Raw genomic sequence first — 17834 nt, forward strand, 5'->3', positions numbered from 1 at the left:
AAACGGACACGCTCTCTGTCACTATTTTACACCTTGACACGAATAGTGGTGTTAAGCTTGTGCAGACGCTATCACTTTTTGAGAACCTGATAGTATTAGAGGATCCGAAATTGATGAAGAACATGTCAGAGTTTAATGATGAACATGGAACTAAAAGTCATGTTGGCTTTTACGACGTCTTAGATTCAGCCTGCAATGTTTGTCAGCCTTGTCAGGCCCCTAGTATCCCAAACGCAGCAAGTACTCAAGTCTGCTGCCCGATGTACCGGCCGTTGCAAGTGCCAGATTAGCGGCCATGCAAATTCAGGAAGGCTGGACAGTGCTGGCAACAGCATGGTCATGTACTCTGCCAATTCTAATATTCCTGCATCTTTTGTGTGAGGGTGTGGATGTGTGGCGGTAGTCAAATGAAGCGAACATCAGGATCAAGTACAACCAAACAACACGTTCCAACGCCAGGAAAGATGTATCATTGTTCTCTTTCTGTATGCCATTTCATAAAAAATATTTAATTTGCATTGAAGTTGCCACAATTTAAATCATTGATTATGTAGCCAACCAGCACTTTGTTCAGAGTCTTCTAAGGATGTGGTGTGAGTTGTTGTGCAACTGGCACAATGCATAGCAGAAGTTTGATTGGACTAAAAAGTTAGCAGCTGAACTGGAATACCCCACAGCGAAACTGACTTCAAAAGAGACAGGTAAGCGGGAATGAACTAAAGGAACACGCTAACAAGCTCATAAAGCTGTCACTTATATTCACTTGTTTCGGTGATGGGAGAACTGTTTTTCTCTACCGATTGAAGTGTTTGCAATTGGAGTTGTTCTCAAAGATTACCATGTAATGAAACAGTAAAAGGAGCTGGTTCATTGTTTAGAACATAGCATTCAAGTCAGTTGAGGTTCTGGTAATTGTGATGTTCGGACTACAATTACCTTGCAGTAACTGTTACTTGTACACATGAGATGGAAGTTGTAAGGACGTGTACAGATAGATGCTCAAATGTGAGAGAGGTGTTTCTTATTCTGTTGATGATAATAATGATGAAGAGAGTTGGATCGCACCCTGTCTGTGGTTGTTCCGGTGGAACACAGATGTACATCTCATTTTTCCTGCAGTTGACCCAGTGAATGTAAGATGGTTTGAAGCCACCCACTCATAGTAATTCGTATTCAAGGACGACCAATCGTTAATTTATCTCCCATAATGTCGCTCTTCATTGACACTTTAGAATAGTAATTTTCTGTTCCTATTTACAGACTATCACACAGTGGCATGAGGACTCTACTGCTGGTTCTCGGTTTGATGTGTAAGTTCCTGAACATTCATTCAAACTTCACTCTGTTTAATTGTTTTAATCACGCATAAACATAGCCCATAGTGTATTTGTGATCGTATTAAGATACCTTTTGTATTTTCAGTGCTGATAGGAGTTAATCTTACGAAAGAAAAACAATTATGTAATATAATGAATGGGCACTACTCTGTCAAATTGTCTCCCTTGTTATTAACTATTAGCATAAAATTTATAATTATTTCGGAAAGAGCACTACAGTATCCATTACACTACACTAGACTCCAACGAAATGCTTAAGAAGAACAGGAAGCCAACTGGCATGTCGTGACTCTGCTGTGTCTCAGAATGTGTCCTTTGCCAAGAACCAATTTTCTGCAATCAGTTCATAACCCTTCACCTCACCTGTTCCGATACGCATCCAATTCCATCTCATAGAGCGGATTGCCTCTGTCCCCATTAGACTCTTCGGCCAAAGTTCCTGATACCAATAGCTGCGGAGAACAATGTATCTGCATTTCAGAACATCATTAATTTACCTTATAGAGGTTTATAAAATTCTGAGGAGCATGGAGAGGATAAATTGACAACGTCTTTTTTCCTGGGTTGGGGGAGTCCACAACGAGAGAGCAGAGGCTTAGAGTGAGCGGGGGAAGTTATAAAAGTGACCTAAGGGGCAGCTTTCCACACAGGGGGCGGTAAGTGTATGTAAATAGCAGCCAGAGGAAGTAGTGGAATCTGGTGCAATTGCAATTGCAAAATTTAAAAGGTATTTGGATGTGTATATGAGTAGGAATGGTTTGTGCTGGGTAGGAATATGTGTTGGGAAATGGGACTAGATTGGGTTGGGGTAACTGGTCGACATCACGGGTTGGACCGGAGGGTCTGTTTCCGTGCTGTAATCTCTATGACTCAATGACTCAAGCAACTGATTAGATTTTTAGATTAGATTCGTTACAGTGTGTAAACAGGCCCTTCGGCCCAACAAGTCCACACCGACCCGCCGAAGCATAACCCACCCAGACCCATTCGCCTACATTTACCCCTTTACCTAACACTACGGGCAATTCACCTAAATGCACATTTTTGGATTGTGGGAGGAAACCGGTGCACACGGAGGAAACCCACGCAGACACAGGGAGAATGTGCAAACTCCACACAAGGAGTCGCCTGAGGCGGGAATTGAACCCGGGTCTCAGGCGCTGTGAAGCAGCAGTGCTAACTACTGTGCGACCGTGCTTCCCACTTCTTTCTTGTTTTCAATATTTCTGTCAATACGATCACTTTCTCTCGTAATCGACACTGTCAAAAACACTCGTGACTTTCAATGTTTTTTTGTTCAAAACTGCACTCAACCTCTACTTCGCAAATGACTACAATTGGAACTTCAGTCGTTCCAGATTACTGTGTCCCTCGTCCCTGCTAATATCAATTATAGTTTTGATGCTTCTGGCAGCTCATGTTGCTATGTCAAATTCACTGTTCTTTACAACATAATATTAAACAGTATTTTTTGTGACCCTCAGTCCCAAACAGCAAAATCGCTGATCCATGTGTGAACCACACAGTCTTGGACCCGACCAGGAGGAGCATTAAATTGGGTATAAAAGAATGCTTACACCGAGATGAGTGTGGTAAAAATCTCCAACAGGGATGGTACAGCTTTAATAGGTAAAGAGTGAGCTTTCTTGGAACGTTAGTATAATTGTAAAAGGCGGGGTGATGGCTCACTGTCAATGGTTTCATTGTCCTAGGCACCAGTGTAAAGCTATGAGGGAATTGGTGGGAGTGAAACAAAAACATCTGTAATTCTGGAATACTAAACTTATCTCCCTCATTGTTGAAACTGAAAACATCATGTTTCGCAAAGAGAGAAACATAAATGTATTTTAGGGAAGGACTCGTGATATTTTTATAAAATTAAAAGCAAACTCTTTCATAATCATGTGTAACTCTGTTTTAAACATTTATCACACCACAATTGAAATGCAGCACACATTTCCTGTCTCCATAGCCATCAGTTAATTTACAGAAAGAGCACAGTCCACAGTTTGGTGCTCCGCATTAGGAGCACAACATTTTGTTTTGGTCTTGATGTTATTCTGGTTATGCAATCGAGGGGCACCTACTCTGGTATTCACGGTCTTTCATTAATTTACACGAAGAGAACTGTGTTCTCTTTGAAAGTGATTCAACCAAGTATTAATAAGACAATCGCTGTGAGGGTTAATCATGAATCTAATGGAGAATTCTGAACAGACTCCTCTATCAAGAGAATAATTTGAATGTTCAGCTCACGACCACAGAGACGGGTATTGACTTCAACTTTTGTTACGTGTTTAATGGAATAAAGATCGTAAAACACTTGAGGATAAACCAGGATAGTTTAATGTTGATGAGAGGATATCTATAGATCATGCTTGAAAGTTCGTGTATGTGTGAATAATTGAAAAAAAAAAACAGTAGATAGAATGTCCACTTTCTATGCAGTAAATCCTCCGTACAATATTGCAAATACCTGAACCTGAGCCAAGGGATAACAGTATATATTCGGGCTGGAGGGAAATATTTCATTCCGAGTGCATGTTTTCGAAAGGGGCACAGATTGTGGAAATCTCGGACATTTTACCAGTCAGATAATATATGTGATCAGATCAGGAGCTGACTCTGTAATTTTTATCTCAGTTCTGGTGAATGGATGATTCCAGAGAATGCTATCCCAATTGATCTCTGCTGCACAAGGAGTACAGGCTGGTTAAATGGTATAACAACCTATTTATCTACCATATTTAATTCTCCATTATGCACTGTTCATTTTATCTTTTAATCATTTCCGATTAAAACAAAATGAATTGCAGGTCGCCATCCCTCCGTGAGTGAAGGGGAGGTAACCAGGACTATCTGTTTTAATTGGAATAATAATAACTGCTCCTCCAGCCAAGACATCATCATCAAGAAATGTTCCACATTCTTTGTGTATGAGTTGAAGCCGACACAATTCTGTAATGCTGGATATTGTGCAGGTACGTCATAAGTAATTTACCACGCACAGTGTGGTTCTGAGATTTCATGTGAGTCCGTTAGAATGTTACAAGCACCCCTTATTCGGTAAGCAAAAATGAGATGAGATACTATGTGGTCCTGTCCCTAATTTCTGGAAAACATAATTGCTCTCCATGTCACTCACTCTGTACCTCCATGGGAGAGTACAGAATACAGAAGAGACCAAGTGTCCGGTTGTAAGTTTGCTCGCTGAGCTGGTGGGTCTACATATACTGGGTGGAAAATCTGCTGGTGCTATTCGGATGGGGTTAAACTAACTCACCAGGAGAATGGGAACCTGAGGTGTAGTTCCAATGCACAGAAGGATGAGAGTAGGGAGGACATGGACAGGATTTCGTGGTCACATGAATGGGCTGGCAGGTCGCAAATTGGTTTGAAGTGAGTCTTCAAAGCCAGAAGTATCCGAAATAAGGTCGATGAGCTTGCAGCATGGATAGGTCCCTGGGACTTCAATGCTGTGGCTATTCGTGGATAGAGCAGGGGGAGGAATGGATGTTGTAGGTTCCAGGGTTTAGATCTTCCATTCAGAACAGGGAAGAAGGTAAAATAGGGTGTGTGGGAAGTGTGGCCTTGTTAGTCAAGACAAGTATAATGGTAGTCGAAAGAACTTCTAACGAGGACTCGTCTATTGAGAGAGCATGAGCTGTGGTCAGAAACAAGAGAGGAGAGGTTACACTGCTGGGAGGTTATTTATAGGCCTGCGCAGATTTCCAGGGATTAGATTCGATTCCCTACAGTGTGGAAACAGGCACTTCGGCCGAACCAGTCCACACCGACCCTCAGAAGAGTAACCCAGAAAGACCCATTCCCCTCTGATAATTGACCTCACACTTTGGAGCAAGTTAGCATTGCAAATTCACCTGACCTCCACATCTTTGTACTGTGGTAGGAAACCTGAGCACCCGGAGGAAACCCACGCAGACAGAGGTAAAATGCGCAAACTCCACTCAGACAGTCACCCGAGGCTGTAATTGAACCTGGAATCCTGGTGCTCGGAGGCAGCAGTGTTAACCACTGAGCCACCGTGCCGCACCTAATATGGAGGAGAGTTTCGGCAAAACGATTCTGGGTAGAAGTGAAATGTACAGCGTGGTCATTATGGGGTGGCTTTTAATCCCACAGCATTCATGAGAAATGCTATATTTCGAGGATGTCGGATGGATTAGTTTTCGTACAATGTGTGCAGGTAGGTTTCCTGACACAGTATGTCGAAGGGTCGATAAGAGTGACGGCAACAGTTGGTTTAATACTTGGTAATGGACCAGGCCAGGTGTTTGATTTAGTATCAGGTGAGTACTTTGGAAAGTGACCATAATTCGGTTTCGATTAGTTCAGAGACGAAGATGGATAGAACATGCCACAGGCATGAGATACAGATGGTGGAAGGGCAATTATAATACGATTAGGCAAGACGTCGGATGCAAAGAAAGGGGTAGCAAAATACAGGGATAGAGATATACGAAATGTGGAGCTGGTTTAGGGAACAGATATTGCATTTCCTTGATACATATATACCAGCCAGGCACGGGCGAAATGATAACATAAGGGAACTGTGGTTTACGAAAGGAATTGCATCGCTTGTTAAGCGGAAGAAGGAGGCTTATGTGACCATGAGGCGACATGGTTCAGGTGAGACGACGGAAAGTTGCAAATTTGCTAGGTAGGATTTAAAGTGAGAGTTCAGAAGATCAAAGAGAAGACATGATCAGTCTTTATCAGGCAAAATAAAGGAGAACAATGAAGCTTTCTATAACTATGTGAGGAAGAAAAGGATGACTAGAATTGTGATCGCGCCATTCAAAGATAGAAGTGGGAAGTTGTGTGTGGGCTCTGTCGAGATCGGATTGCAGGTCGTCAACATGGTTTCATCAAAGACAGGTCAAGTCTCACCGACCACATTGAGTTTTTTGAGAAGTTAACCAAGCATGTCGATGAGGGTAGGGCAGTTGACATGGTATACATGGACCTGAGGACAGCCTTTGATAAGTTTCCACATGCTAGGCAGTTGGAGACAATGCAGTTTTTGGAATTGAGATTAATTTAGCAGTTTTGATTGGAAATTGGCTTTCTGCAAGAAAGCAGCAATTGGTGGTTGATGGAAAATATTCAGACTGGCGTCAGCTTCCTAATGGTGTGCCACAACAATCTGTTTTAGGACCACTGCTGCTTGTAGTTTTTGTAATAGACTTGGATGCAGGGATAGGCGAATGTGTTAGTAAATTTTCAGGTGACTTTAATGTCGTTGGAGTAGTGGATAGTTTGGAATAATGTTGCAGGTTTCAGGACGACTTGCATGAACTGCAGAATTGGGCTAAGAGGTGACGAATGGAGTACAATGTAGATAAATGTGAATAGATTCACTTTGAGAAGAATAACAGGAAGACCGAATACTGGGTCAATGGAAAGATTCTTGGCAGTGTGGATGTGCAGATGGATCTTGGAGTCCATGTACATAGTTCACTGAAACTTGTCAACCAGGTTGTGCTGTTAAGAAGGCATGCATTATGGTATGTTTCATCGGTAGAGGGATTGTGTTCCGGAGCCACAATGTCAAGCTGCAATTATGCAAAACGCAAGTGTGGCCGCACTTGGAATATTGTGTAGAGTCTGGTCCCCCCATTACAGGAAGGATGTGGAAACATTGGAAAAGATGCAGAGGAGATTTACCAGGATGTTGCGTAGTCTGGAGGGAAGGCCTTATGAGGAAAGGCTGAGAGACTTTAATTGTATTCTCATTGGAAAGGAAAAGGCCAAGAGGGGATTTGATAGGGGATTTGATACAAGACGATCAGAGGATTAGAATGGGTTGACATGAAAGTCTTTTATTCCCTGTGATGATGCCATCAACTTCAACGAGGGGTCATAGCTACAAATTGATGCGTGATAAATTTAAGACAGAAGTCAGAGGCAATTTCTTCACTCACAGAGTGTTAAGGGCATGGAATGCCCTGCCTGCCAATGTAGTTAATTCACCAACATTAGTGAGATTCAAACATAACTATAAGCACATGGAAGATGATGGGGTAGTGTCGGGATGGGCTTAGACTAGTTCATAGTTTGGCGCAACATCGAGGGCCGAATGGCCTGTTCTGCACTCCATTGATCGATATTCTGCGTTTTATTATTTTTTTCTCAGACGTTTCGTCAAATGTGAGCCTCCGTTCAACTAATGGTGTTCTGTCCCAGTTTCTGTTTATTTTCTTGGTCTGTTAGGTGGGTGACATAACTATTGTTTCTTTTTTCTCAGAGGTTGGTAAATGGGGTCAAATCGATATGTTTATTGGTGGAGTTCCTGTTTGAATGCCAGGCCTTTAGGAATTCCCGTGCCTGTCTTTGTTTCGTCTGTCCGAAAATAGATGTGCTGTCACAATCAAAGTGGTGTCCTTCTTCGTCTGTGTGGAAGGATCGTTGTTATAGCTGGTCATGAATGTTGATACATAGTTGGTGTTCGTTTATCCTGATGGCTATTTTCCTGCTTGTTTGTCCGATTCAGTGTTGGTAGCCCACAAATCTACCAATGGAATGAAACTGCTACTGATGAACCTAAAGGACACTTTACGACCAAACTGAAATTCGAATGTCATTTACAAAATGCCCTGCAAGGGCTACATCAAACATTACACCCTACAGCCAGGAAGAAATCTAGCCTCCTGGATACACAAACACCTACTAGTCATTAAAAGACATGATCATCTATAACTAGTATCTTAACACACGGATAAAGAAATACACGACATCAATATCACATCCATCCTCGGACAGCAAAATGTAAACACGCACGTGAATTCTGCGATCCCTGGCATTCAAACCGAAACTCCATCAATAAGCACATCTGTAGTAATCCTATTTACCAATCTCTTCGGAAAGAACCGGAAATGATATCACCCACTTTAACAGACCAAGACACGTAAAGAAAAAGCAGGACAGAAGACAGTGCTTCAACAGAGGCTCACTGATTATGTTAAGCCGTGTGGTAAAGAACCAGCTGGTCACAAACCTACCAGCGCAGGGTGCAAACTGCAACCTGAACCTCAACCTGATGAACAAAAAGCCCCAAAAATCGCAAAGTCCAAGTGTAATTCTGAGCAGTTCAGATGAACATCTAAGATAGAGTAGAACTTGGCGGATGCTGAAGTGAGGAAAAATGAATTGGCAGACTGATAGGAGAAGGATGTGTAACTCATCCAAGTGTGAAAGAGTGCGTGATGGTCGAACGTTAAATTCCCCCGGCCCAGTGTGATTTTGTTAAAGACTGGAGTAGAATAAAGCACGTGACGGGAGTGGGATGTTGTCAATGAAAGGAATAGAATATCGTCCCCGAATGGAGGGTAATGCTTTTACTGACGGTAACAAAATACTGTGCATGATTGGACTGGGACTTTGTTACTGATGGGAATATAACACAGTGTCTGAAGATGGTGGGATGTTGTGACTGGCATGGGAGGAGTGATGAAGTGAGTGACTTAAGGAAGTGAGATTGAATTTTGGAGGAGAATTTGATGTGTTGACCGACAAGGTTAGAAGACCGTGATTAAGGTGAATGGAATTCAGTAAATCAGACAGCAGGATGTCGTGACTGAGCGGGTACGATCTCATGACTGGTGGAAGTGGGAGTCAGTGTCTTAACTGAGTCGAAAACGTGAACTGGGAACTGAGAAGTCATATTTGACAAAAATGGGATTTCGTGAGTAAATTAATGACTGAGGTGATCGGGATGAAGTGAAAGAGTGAGTCGAATGCAATGATGCAGGAGAGAAAACACAGAGTTATAGATTCCAATCCGACCGCAGAGGTTATTTGAATAATGGCATATCACCACCTTCATACTTCTCCAGTCCTCCAAATATTGCCGTAGTCTTGAATATTATGACACTTCAAATGCTGGTTCACTGCATTTTACCAGTTGAGATGTTGATGAGCAGAAAAACTCCCAGCCAATGTATTTCAAATCCCAATATTGCTTCTGTCCATATGCTTTAACTCCAAAAATCTCCTCAGCCTTTACTTTGCACTTGACAGTTGCGTCATCTGTTTCATTAGTTTCTATGAAGGGAAAGAGGTTGTCTTTTTTTCAGCTTGTCGATGCCCTTTCTTATCTCAACCATGCTGTCACGACAAATTCAGCACCTTCCTCTCCAAAGGGGACAACTCCAGCGTATCCAAACTTTCTATATAGCTCTATTCAAGGAACCTTTGTGGAAAATATTCTGTGCACCGACTCCAGAGCAATCAAATCTTTCTATCGTGCATTGACCAGTATGCTCACAGTACTCCAACAGTGACTGAAACACAGTCATTTGCATCTGAAATCTTATCTCCCTGCATTTATGAGCGAAAGAGCACCAGGGAAATGGAATTAACCAATGTGCTTCTTTAATTATCTCGTCAACCTGTCTTTACACATTCAGGAATCTGGGTCCACATACTGCAAGACACTTCTTTTCTTCTTTGATTCCGAATGTCCAATCATTCATTACGTTGTGACACGTATTCTTCCTTCTTGTAAATTGTACCATCACACATATGTCAGTTTTACATTTCATCTGGCACACAACCGTCTACCTGGCAAAGTATTTGTATCCATGTGTCACTGAATAACATGTTCCTCAATGTACTTAATTGGCCAATCTTTGTATCAGCATAATTTAATAAAGGTCCTCAGTGCTCACACATTCACATTTGAAGCTACAAATCTATTTTACTTAAGAATATGAAAAATAAGTGAACCAGCAATGATCACTGTGGTACACATTGCTGTCAATTCAACAACAGACCATCTTTCTCCCATCATTCTGAAATTCGTGGAACCTACTTGTTAAATTTGCCGCGTTTTTACATTTTTACCTAAGTTTCCCATGTTGGATCTTGTGAAAGTTATTGTAGAAATTATTATAAATTATATAAAATGCCAAACATTTTGTTACCTCGTAGAAATATTCCAGTAAGCTTTTTTTCTAACATCTCCCTTTGGCAAAGAGGCAGTGAATACCCTTTCAATGTTTGGTTCGCCAAATGAAACCTCATTTTATGCTTCACTTGTTCTTTCTTCAAAAGCCTTCCCAATAATTACATGAGGGTTATTGGTTAATTGCTCTCTACTATTTGTTTACGAGATTATTGTCGAAAGGAAGTTTTGGCGTTAGTCGTTCTCGAATCTTCTTTCATCCTCTCTACGACACGATTTCAACTGGAAGATTTGGCTCAGGCAATTCGAATTAACTTCCTGAGCAACCCTATTGTTAAAAAACTGAATATTTGACCACTGTTAAATTTTTTAAAAAGTCCTCCCATACCACCTCGCCTCTTAACATAAATTCCGACATTTTGTGCTTGTATTGTCCTCCTGGTAAAAAAAAAAGACACCTGTAAAGTAATGTTTCAGCGTTTTGCCAATGTGCTTCAGTTAAAGCAACAATTGCCACCTTCGTCCACCAATTCCTTACACAGAATTCATTTCCTTTTGATATATTCATAGAATCTGTGTATACTCCCCTTAATATTACCAGCCAGAGTTATCTTATGCACTTGTTTAGCCCGATTAACTCTTCTTTCTCATTCATCAAACATTTCTCCGCGTCGGCATTGACGTGGTTCTGGCAATTTCTTGTCAATTTTATGACACCTGTGCTCTTGTGACGACTTCGGGTTTGGCACTGCTCTGATTCTATCGTCCGACCCCACTAAGAGTAGTTTATTGAGACACGCAGTGCAAGTATGGAGTGGGTTTATTTGCGAAATAGATGCATTATCTAATGATTATGTAACCTTTCAAAACAGTACACGATGCATCACCTGTAAGCTCATATGCCACCATCCTTTCTTCCTATTGCAGAAAGAGTACCAACTCAAAGACACAAGGATCTATCGACAACATTTTCGATTGACATTGCCTCGCCTGACTCTTCAGGGTCTGAGACTTCGACTTTGAATTCGTTTACTCTTCCATCCAACCCTACGGAATATTATAACCTTCAGACTGATGCTGAGCAAGGTAAGGGATTTGTAGGTTATGGAACAAATCAGAGAAAGTATATGAACACCAAGCTGTGTGGCGTGATGACTTGCGAGAAAATGCAGATAATTTCAGTGTCGTTTTGACAAGTTGGATGAGTGTGGAAAACCATGCAGGATGAAGTAAATTGTAGCAGCAAAAAGGCGACGACAGTTGAAAATCAAAATGGCTACACGTTGAGACAGTGCAATGTGCAAAAAGATTTGATTGTCCTAGCTGCAAAAGGAAGTCATGCAGGTAAGTCAAGAAGTAAATGAAATGTCGCTTTTCAAAGCAAGTCGTTTTGAATATAGGATCTGGCATGTCTTGCGATAATTGTACATGCCTTAAATGAGAACACGACTGAATATTGTACGCAGTTTCGGTCTACTTACCCGACCCAGAATGGACTTACGATAAAGGCAGTGTCAGTAACTTTACCTGACTGATAGCTTGGATAGCTGACCTAACTAAGAAGTATGAAGTCAGGGTATTGTGCAGCGACTGAGGGAAGTGGGATGCAGTGGCTAAGTGGAGTTAGATGTAATGACTGAGGAGTTTGGAATGTATGAACTGAGATGCATAGAATGTAATGGTTCTCAGTAGTTACCACGAGAATGATAAATTACTGGAGAGCCTGATTGACCGATTAAGTTTATACTGACAATGGTAATAATACCAACTTCGCAAGTCCAACTTTGCCGCACTCGACCGATAGTCTTTAATCGTATGTTACTTTGAATGCTCATCCAAGTACTTTCAAAGTTTCGTGACGTTTCCCACCAGTACTATTATCGCTGACAGTTCAATCAAAACCCAAACACATCTAGCGAAAAACGATATTCTTTCAACATCGTGTAAGCTTTCTGCCTTTCACTTCAATACTTTTTCCTTGATATGGATATTTCTACGAAGAGAACCAGCGGCTTTCATTTCACCCTGTTCATGCCTGTGCTGATCTTGTCTACCAGTCTGGGATCCCCATTCAAACTTTCACACTCAAAACAAAAAACGATATGCATAACCTCTTCATAGCTTCATCCAAGGCAACCTCCTGACAAACATTCTTTTGACCCTTTCCAGTGCAACCACATCTTCCGACAGTGTGATGACCAAAACTGCAACATTAGTTCAGCAATGAACTGAGCAAAACTTTCTGCAGATTCAAATTGACCACCATGTTGTTTTCACAATGGGATGCCTCAAAATGACAAGAATGCAATGCGGCTTGTCAACTACCCGGTTGAATTCTCCTGCCAGATTCATGTATCTGTGAACAAGGGCAGTAACATGACTTTTCTCCTCTCAGAACTGAAAATGTGTTGCTGGAAAAGCGCAGCAGGTCAGGCAGCATCCAAGGAACATGGGAATCGACGTTTCTGGCATAAGCCCTTCTTCAGGAATGCTTTTCTCCTTTTCCCCTCTCTGAAACCAAGCCTTGGTTGTTGCTTCGTCACATTTATCAGGTTAAAAATGTCACCTGACAAAATCCATTCATCTAATATATATGTAAATATATTTAATGTCACCTACTTGGCTAAGCTTTGTATGCTGTGGTTCTGTTCGCCGAGCCGGAAGTTTTTGTTGCAAACGTTTCGTCCCCTGTCTAGGTGACATCCTCAGTGCTTGGGAGCCTCCTGTGAAGCGCTTCTGTGGTGTTTCCTCCGGAATTTTTTGTGGCCTGTCCCTGCCGCTTCCGGTTGTGTGGGACAATACTACCATTAGTAGTAAGCAAAAAAAAGAACAGCCAGGGAATTCCTAGAAGCATGGCACTCATCCACAAACTCCATCAACAAACACATAGACTTGGACCCAATATACCGGCCACTACAGCGGACAGCTGAAACTGACAACCGGAAGCGGCAGGGACAGGCCACTATAAATTCCGGAGGAAACACCACAGAAGCGCTTCACAGGAGGCTCCCAAGCACTGAGGATGTCACCTAGACAGGGGACGAAACGTTTGCAACATAAACTTCCAGCTCGGCGAACAGAACCACAGCAACGAGCACCCGAGCTACAAATCTTCTCACAAACTTTAAGCTTTGTATAACCTGCAATCTTCTTTAGCATGCCCGTGTGACGACTCTCCGAAATTCGCATCTCGCAGATCAAAGTTGTTTGTGAACATCTCAAAGATTAAGTGACCAACAATGATAACAGTGGTACCCACTGATACCTGTTCCACACACTGGCCTTTAGCATAACCAACTGCTATGTCTATGGGCATTTTTATTTAAATCATAATTGCCAAATTCCGCTGCATCCTTTGCAATTTTAACTTCATGCGTTTTGGCTTGGAGTTGTGTTAAATTTATTTCCGAAATACTGATTAATTGATAGCCTGCCAAACACTTGAACACTTCTTCAAAATAATTAACAAGCCTTCTGAGCCATGACCTCCAGGTAACAAAGCAATGCGGACTTAGCTGATCAAATATTGTGTCTCATTTAATACTCTTCCAGTGTGTGCCCACTAGACATAAACTGATAGTTTGTTAGGGACTGATCGTTCCATGGTTATTCACTTCATCTTGATTTATTTGCTGAATATCTTTGGATTAACCAGAAAGTTGTTCACAAGTGTTTTCTCCTGTCGATTATTTGCTCCTTAATTGTTTTCTTGAACATCCACAAAACTTACCGGGGTATAGCAATTGAAGTTGCATCCTGGAAATCATTGACTTACTTGTATTATCTGTATTCGTGTGATGACTCCTGATACCTCAATGCTATGTATACAGTTCTTTTACACCATTGACGATCAAAAATATTAAGTGGGGCAGACACTGCAGGGTGGAGCAGTTATTGTAGAACCTTCAAACTGGTTCACGAAGCTTCGTCTTTAATGCCAAACACCACCTTCAGTCCTTCCTTTTGAAATCCTCTGCATTTGGGTCTTCCTATCTGCATCTATTTCCCTCCACCTGTGTCTTCCTAACTTCATGGGTCATTTATTGATCACTCTGATCACGAGGCAAAGGTGAAACTGGAAGTCTGGAATTGCGTAAGCATGGAAATAAATTGCTTGTGAAATGGAATCAATGAGCAGCAGACCATTAGAAGCATAGAGTGAAGCATGGTAATTGAGGGAAGAGAGAGAGCAGATAAGAATAGTGAACTGAAGGCAGAATAACAATATACAGATGTGCAGATGGAACAAACAATTACGAGCAAGACAAGAGTGAATCCAATCTGGGAGGGACATTTTATAAATCAATACTATATCCTGTCCAGAACTACATGTGTGTGTAATTTGTTTGATGTCGTAAATATTGCATTTAGGTTCTCCGCATCAATGGGTTCAGCTGATGATCACTTCGGATGCAGAGATTGACAACAAAAAGGCGAAGAAAATCACGCTGAAGACGGTAAGAGATTCCACGATGCAAAGAGGGCAGACGCAAATTACCCACATCCAATGCCACTCCACGAGTTCGACCATCACCCTCGCCCCCGCAACTGCATATAATAACTGTTTTGGGGAGGAGCTCAGCAATGATAAACCTCTCATATTTTCTACTTGCGTCATACGGACAAAAGATCGAGAGTAAAGCTGAATGACCATCTTATGATTTTTGCTTTTTCGCTTCCTTTCATGTTTTGATTTCTCCATCAAATTTTGTCTTCTATTACTGTCCTATTATATATCATTCTCGCCCCGCCCCCCATGTTTCTCCTCTTTCACTGGTGCTACCGAAATGATGCCATCGCCTCTCGTTTTTTCTCCTCTCCTTGTCCCTGTCTCTCATTCCAGCCCACTTTGTGTGTTTCTCAATTTGCGCCATTCCCCTCCCTGCTCCTGTCTCCATTTGACAATACCTTTTGACTCTGCTTCGTCTCCTAATCTCAGTGTAAACATCTTGTTTTTCATTGTGCATTAAAGCTTCAGGAAATGGTCAATGAGCGAGCCCGGAGGAATGTGGAATTAGTCCAGACGGAGGGACACTGTGTGGCTGTGGTCGCTTCAGGAGCTGAAGGAAACTGAGTGTGGTCATGAGGCCCAAACACCCAGGCATCGCCTTGCCATAATGATCACTGGATTGCGACAACCGAATTGGCCTTCACACTTCTGACATAACGAAAGCAAACCATTAGCAGTTAGTTCTGCTGTTGAATAGAAACGTGCTTCCTTTATAGTGGTAACGAATATGCTTTATATTGCACTTTTCCCCACCGTATGCTCCATGTAAACATGGATGGCCCTTTTAACAAACGGCGAACAACAAGTGCAGGGCCCTCGACCCATCCAGCCTGCTCAAATGATCCAATGTGATCCCCGATCTGATTTTAACCTCAGCTCCAAATTCAAAGATAGTCTTTCATCCACTCAGTATTCAGTGATCATTCAACAAAAGATTTCTATTGCCTGCATTCGCTGAATTTTGAGGAAGGGAGATCCCGAAAACTCACCGAAGTATAACAGAACAACTGGAACATTTCTCATTTCTGTCTTAAATGGATGCCCCATTTTTAAAATAAAAATCTTGATGGATCCCATTGGTTACACAAGATGGAAAATTATGTCCGGCTCCACCCATTAAATTAGATCTTATATGCTTTGAATATGTCACGTGTAGTTTAACCAGCCACAATCATATTGAGTGGCGGAGCAGGCTCTCATGACAGAGCCTCTACTATTGTTCTTTGCTTGCAACTCAGCTATACACGGAAGGCAGCTGTCTGACAGCAGGAAATACACAACACAAAGAATAACCTTTTCCCCTTTGGTAAACAGGCCAGACAGAAAAAAATGCGGTAATCAATACCGAATATCAGGGGTTTTGTGCTAGGTGGTTTTTGCAAGGGGCGAATTTGGCAGTATGCGCATTCTCAATTCAAAAACCAGTTAACTAACCTTCTATGAAATACTTTGGTAAATCTACGTCAAATTCGTTAGGCAATGGGTGGGCTTGCTACTTCTGGCACATGGGATCAACATTTTCAGGATAGCTGGTGAGAAATTTTGGTTTTCAGTATTCTATGTGATTCCGTAATAAAGTCTTTCAAGATTTATCGCTGTTAACATCCGGAATGTCGACATTCGCTAATGTTTTTGGCCTCCTCAATAGCCAGTTTTGAATTTGCAATTTGCAGTTGCACAATGCGTTCACCAGGTAGAGAGTTAAATAGTTTGAATGGATGTTCCAGTTCCCTCCGACAGTCTAAATAGCTGCAAGCTAGTTGAATTAGCCATGTTAAATTGCCGATAGTATTCAGGACTTTGTAGGTTCGGTGCAATGGTCACTGAAATGCAGGTTTACAGGAATGAGGTATGGAGTTGTGAGTGAACGTGATGCTCTTTGGAAGGTGAATGTGGCCTTGTTGGGCCGAATGGTCTGCTTCCACGTTGTCGTTAATCTACGATTCAGTTCTACGATTCAGAGTTGTCCGTACAACTTTACTTTGTGTAAATAATTTTTGTCTGCTTGATACTTTGCAGACGTGCTTTCAGATGCTCCCCACCTGCATTTAAATACTCCACTTACCTTTCAAACACGAGTTGAAATATGTCGAATCTATTATTTCGAACTGTCTGCTTAGACTTTCAGTTAGATTAAAGGCCGTGAGAATTTGTCATAAAATGACTGATGAGATGATGTCAAGCTAATCAGAGAATTTATAACTGCAAAACAAAGGGATGAATCTGAAAAGTATCCACAAATGAAATCACGTAGGCAAATGTCAAAAAATCTAGAAACAGCAACCACATTGCACGGAATGCATTACAGAATTCGATAGGAGCTCGGGAGAAACCAAAGAACAGATCTGTACACAAATTTGAGGCAATTGTAAAAGCAACATGGTTTTGAAAGTCGTGGATGTCTAACTGCCAGCATTTAATTTGGTAGTCTTAGCGCGATTGGTCTCCAACGAGAGGAAATGTTGAGATATATGCGTTTTCCTTGTTTATTCTCCCTTATAGAAAAGAAAAGTTAATTTGAAGATGCCTTCATTCGATATTTTTTCTCTTCTTTCACCTCTTCTCTCATAAGTTCATAACTTCATAAGCGATAGGAGCAGAAAGGGGCCATTCTGTGATAGCAGATATGCTCATCACCCTTATTTTTCTGCCTTCTCTCTATATTTCTTCAACCCGTTACCAAGTAAAAAGCCATGTAACTCATCCTTAAATTTGCTAATTGTCACTGCGTCCACTGTACTTTGGTGTATCGATTTACTCAAATTTATTATGCTTTGGAAGATGGACTTTATCCACAATAAATGCACAATTCCTCTGACGTTTTAAGTTGCTTTGTAAACCTGGATTCTCATTTAATATCCACCATTTGCCCCGCATGTACAGTCCACCATCTCGATGGTTTCTGAGTTGTCATATTTTACCAGGAAAGTGTGCATGAACCATCGCAATCCTCTACCACAGATAGTACGGCATGGACAGACAGGCATATCACCCCCATTACCTTCATCCAGGGATGCATACAATCCTTCCAGCTGAGACAGAGGTTCACCTGCCTCTTATC

At 41.6% G+C, this 17834-nt stretch overlaps 1 protein-coding gene across 1 annotated transcript; it reads left to right on the top strand.

The window, feature by feature from the left end:
* The first annotated feature begins 1276 nt into the window (after positions 1–1276).
* LOC148139858 (pancreatic secretory granule membrane major glycoprotein GP2-like) lies at positions 1277–15337 on the top strand. The gene is made up of 7 exons (XM_087980168.1): positions 1277–1310; positions 2822–2966; positions 3981–4057; positions 4154–4318; positions 11191–11349; positions 14635–14720; positions 15236–15337. Exons 1-7 carry the CDS (start codon positions 1277–1279, stop codon positions 15335–15337), a joined length of 768 nt encoding a protein of 255 aa, XP_087836294.1.
* The last annotated feature ends 2497 nt before the right edge of the window (positions 15338–17834 follow it).

Source organism: Chiloscyllium plagiosum, unplaced genomic scaffold (genome assembly GCF_037043375.1).
Source record: "Chiloscyllium plagiosum isolate Xiang-an unplaced genomic scaffold, Cpla_swu_hap1 HiC_scaffold_37, whole genome shotgun sequence".
NCBI lineage: Eukaryota > Metazoa > Chordata > Chondrichthyes > Orectolobiformes > Hemiscylliidae > Chiloscyllium > Chiloscyllium plagiosum.

Bases quoted from the DNA above. Each gene is read 5' to 3' on its own strand.
- LOC148139858 (XM_087980168.1), top strand. From the start codon at position 1,277: ATGAGGACTCTACTGCTGGTTCTCGGTTTGATGT. The intron at 1,311-2,821 runs GTAAGTTCCTGA...TGTGACCCTCAG, and splicing joins GCTGGTTCTCGGTTTGATGT to TCCCAAACAGCAAAATCGCT. The intron at 14,721-15,235 runs GTAAGAGATTCC...TGTGCATTAAAG, and splicing joins AGAAAATCACGCTGAAGACG to CTTCAGGAAATGGTCAATGA.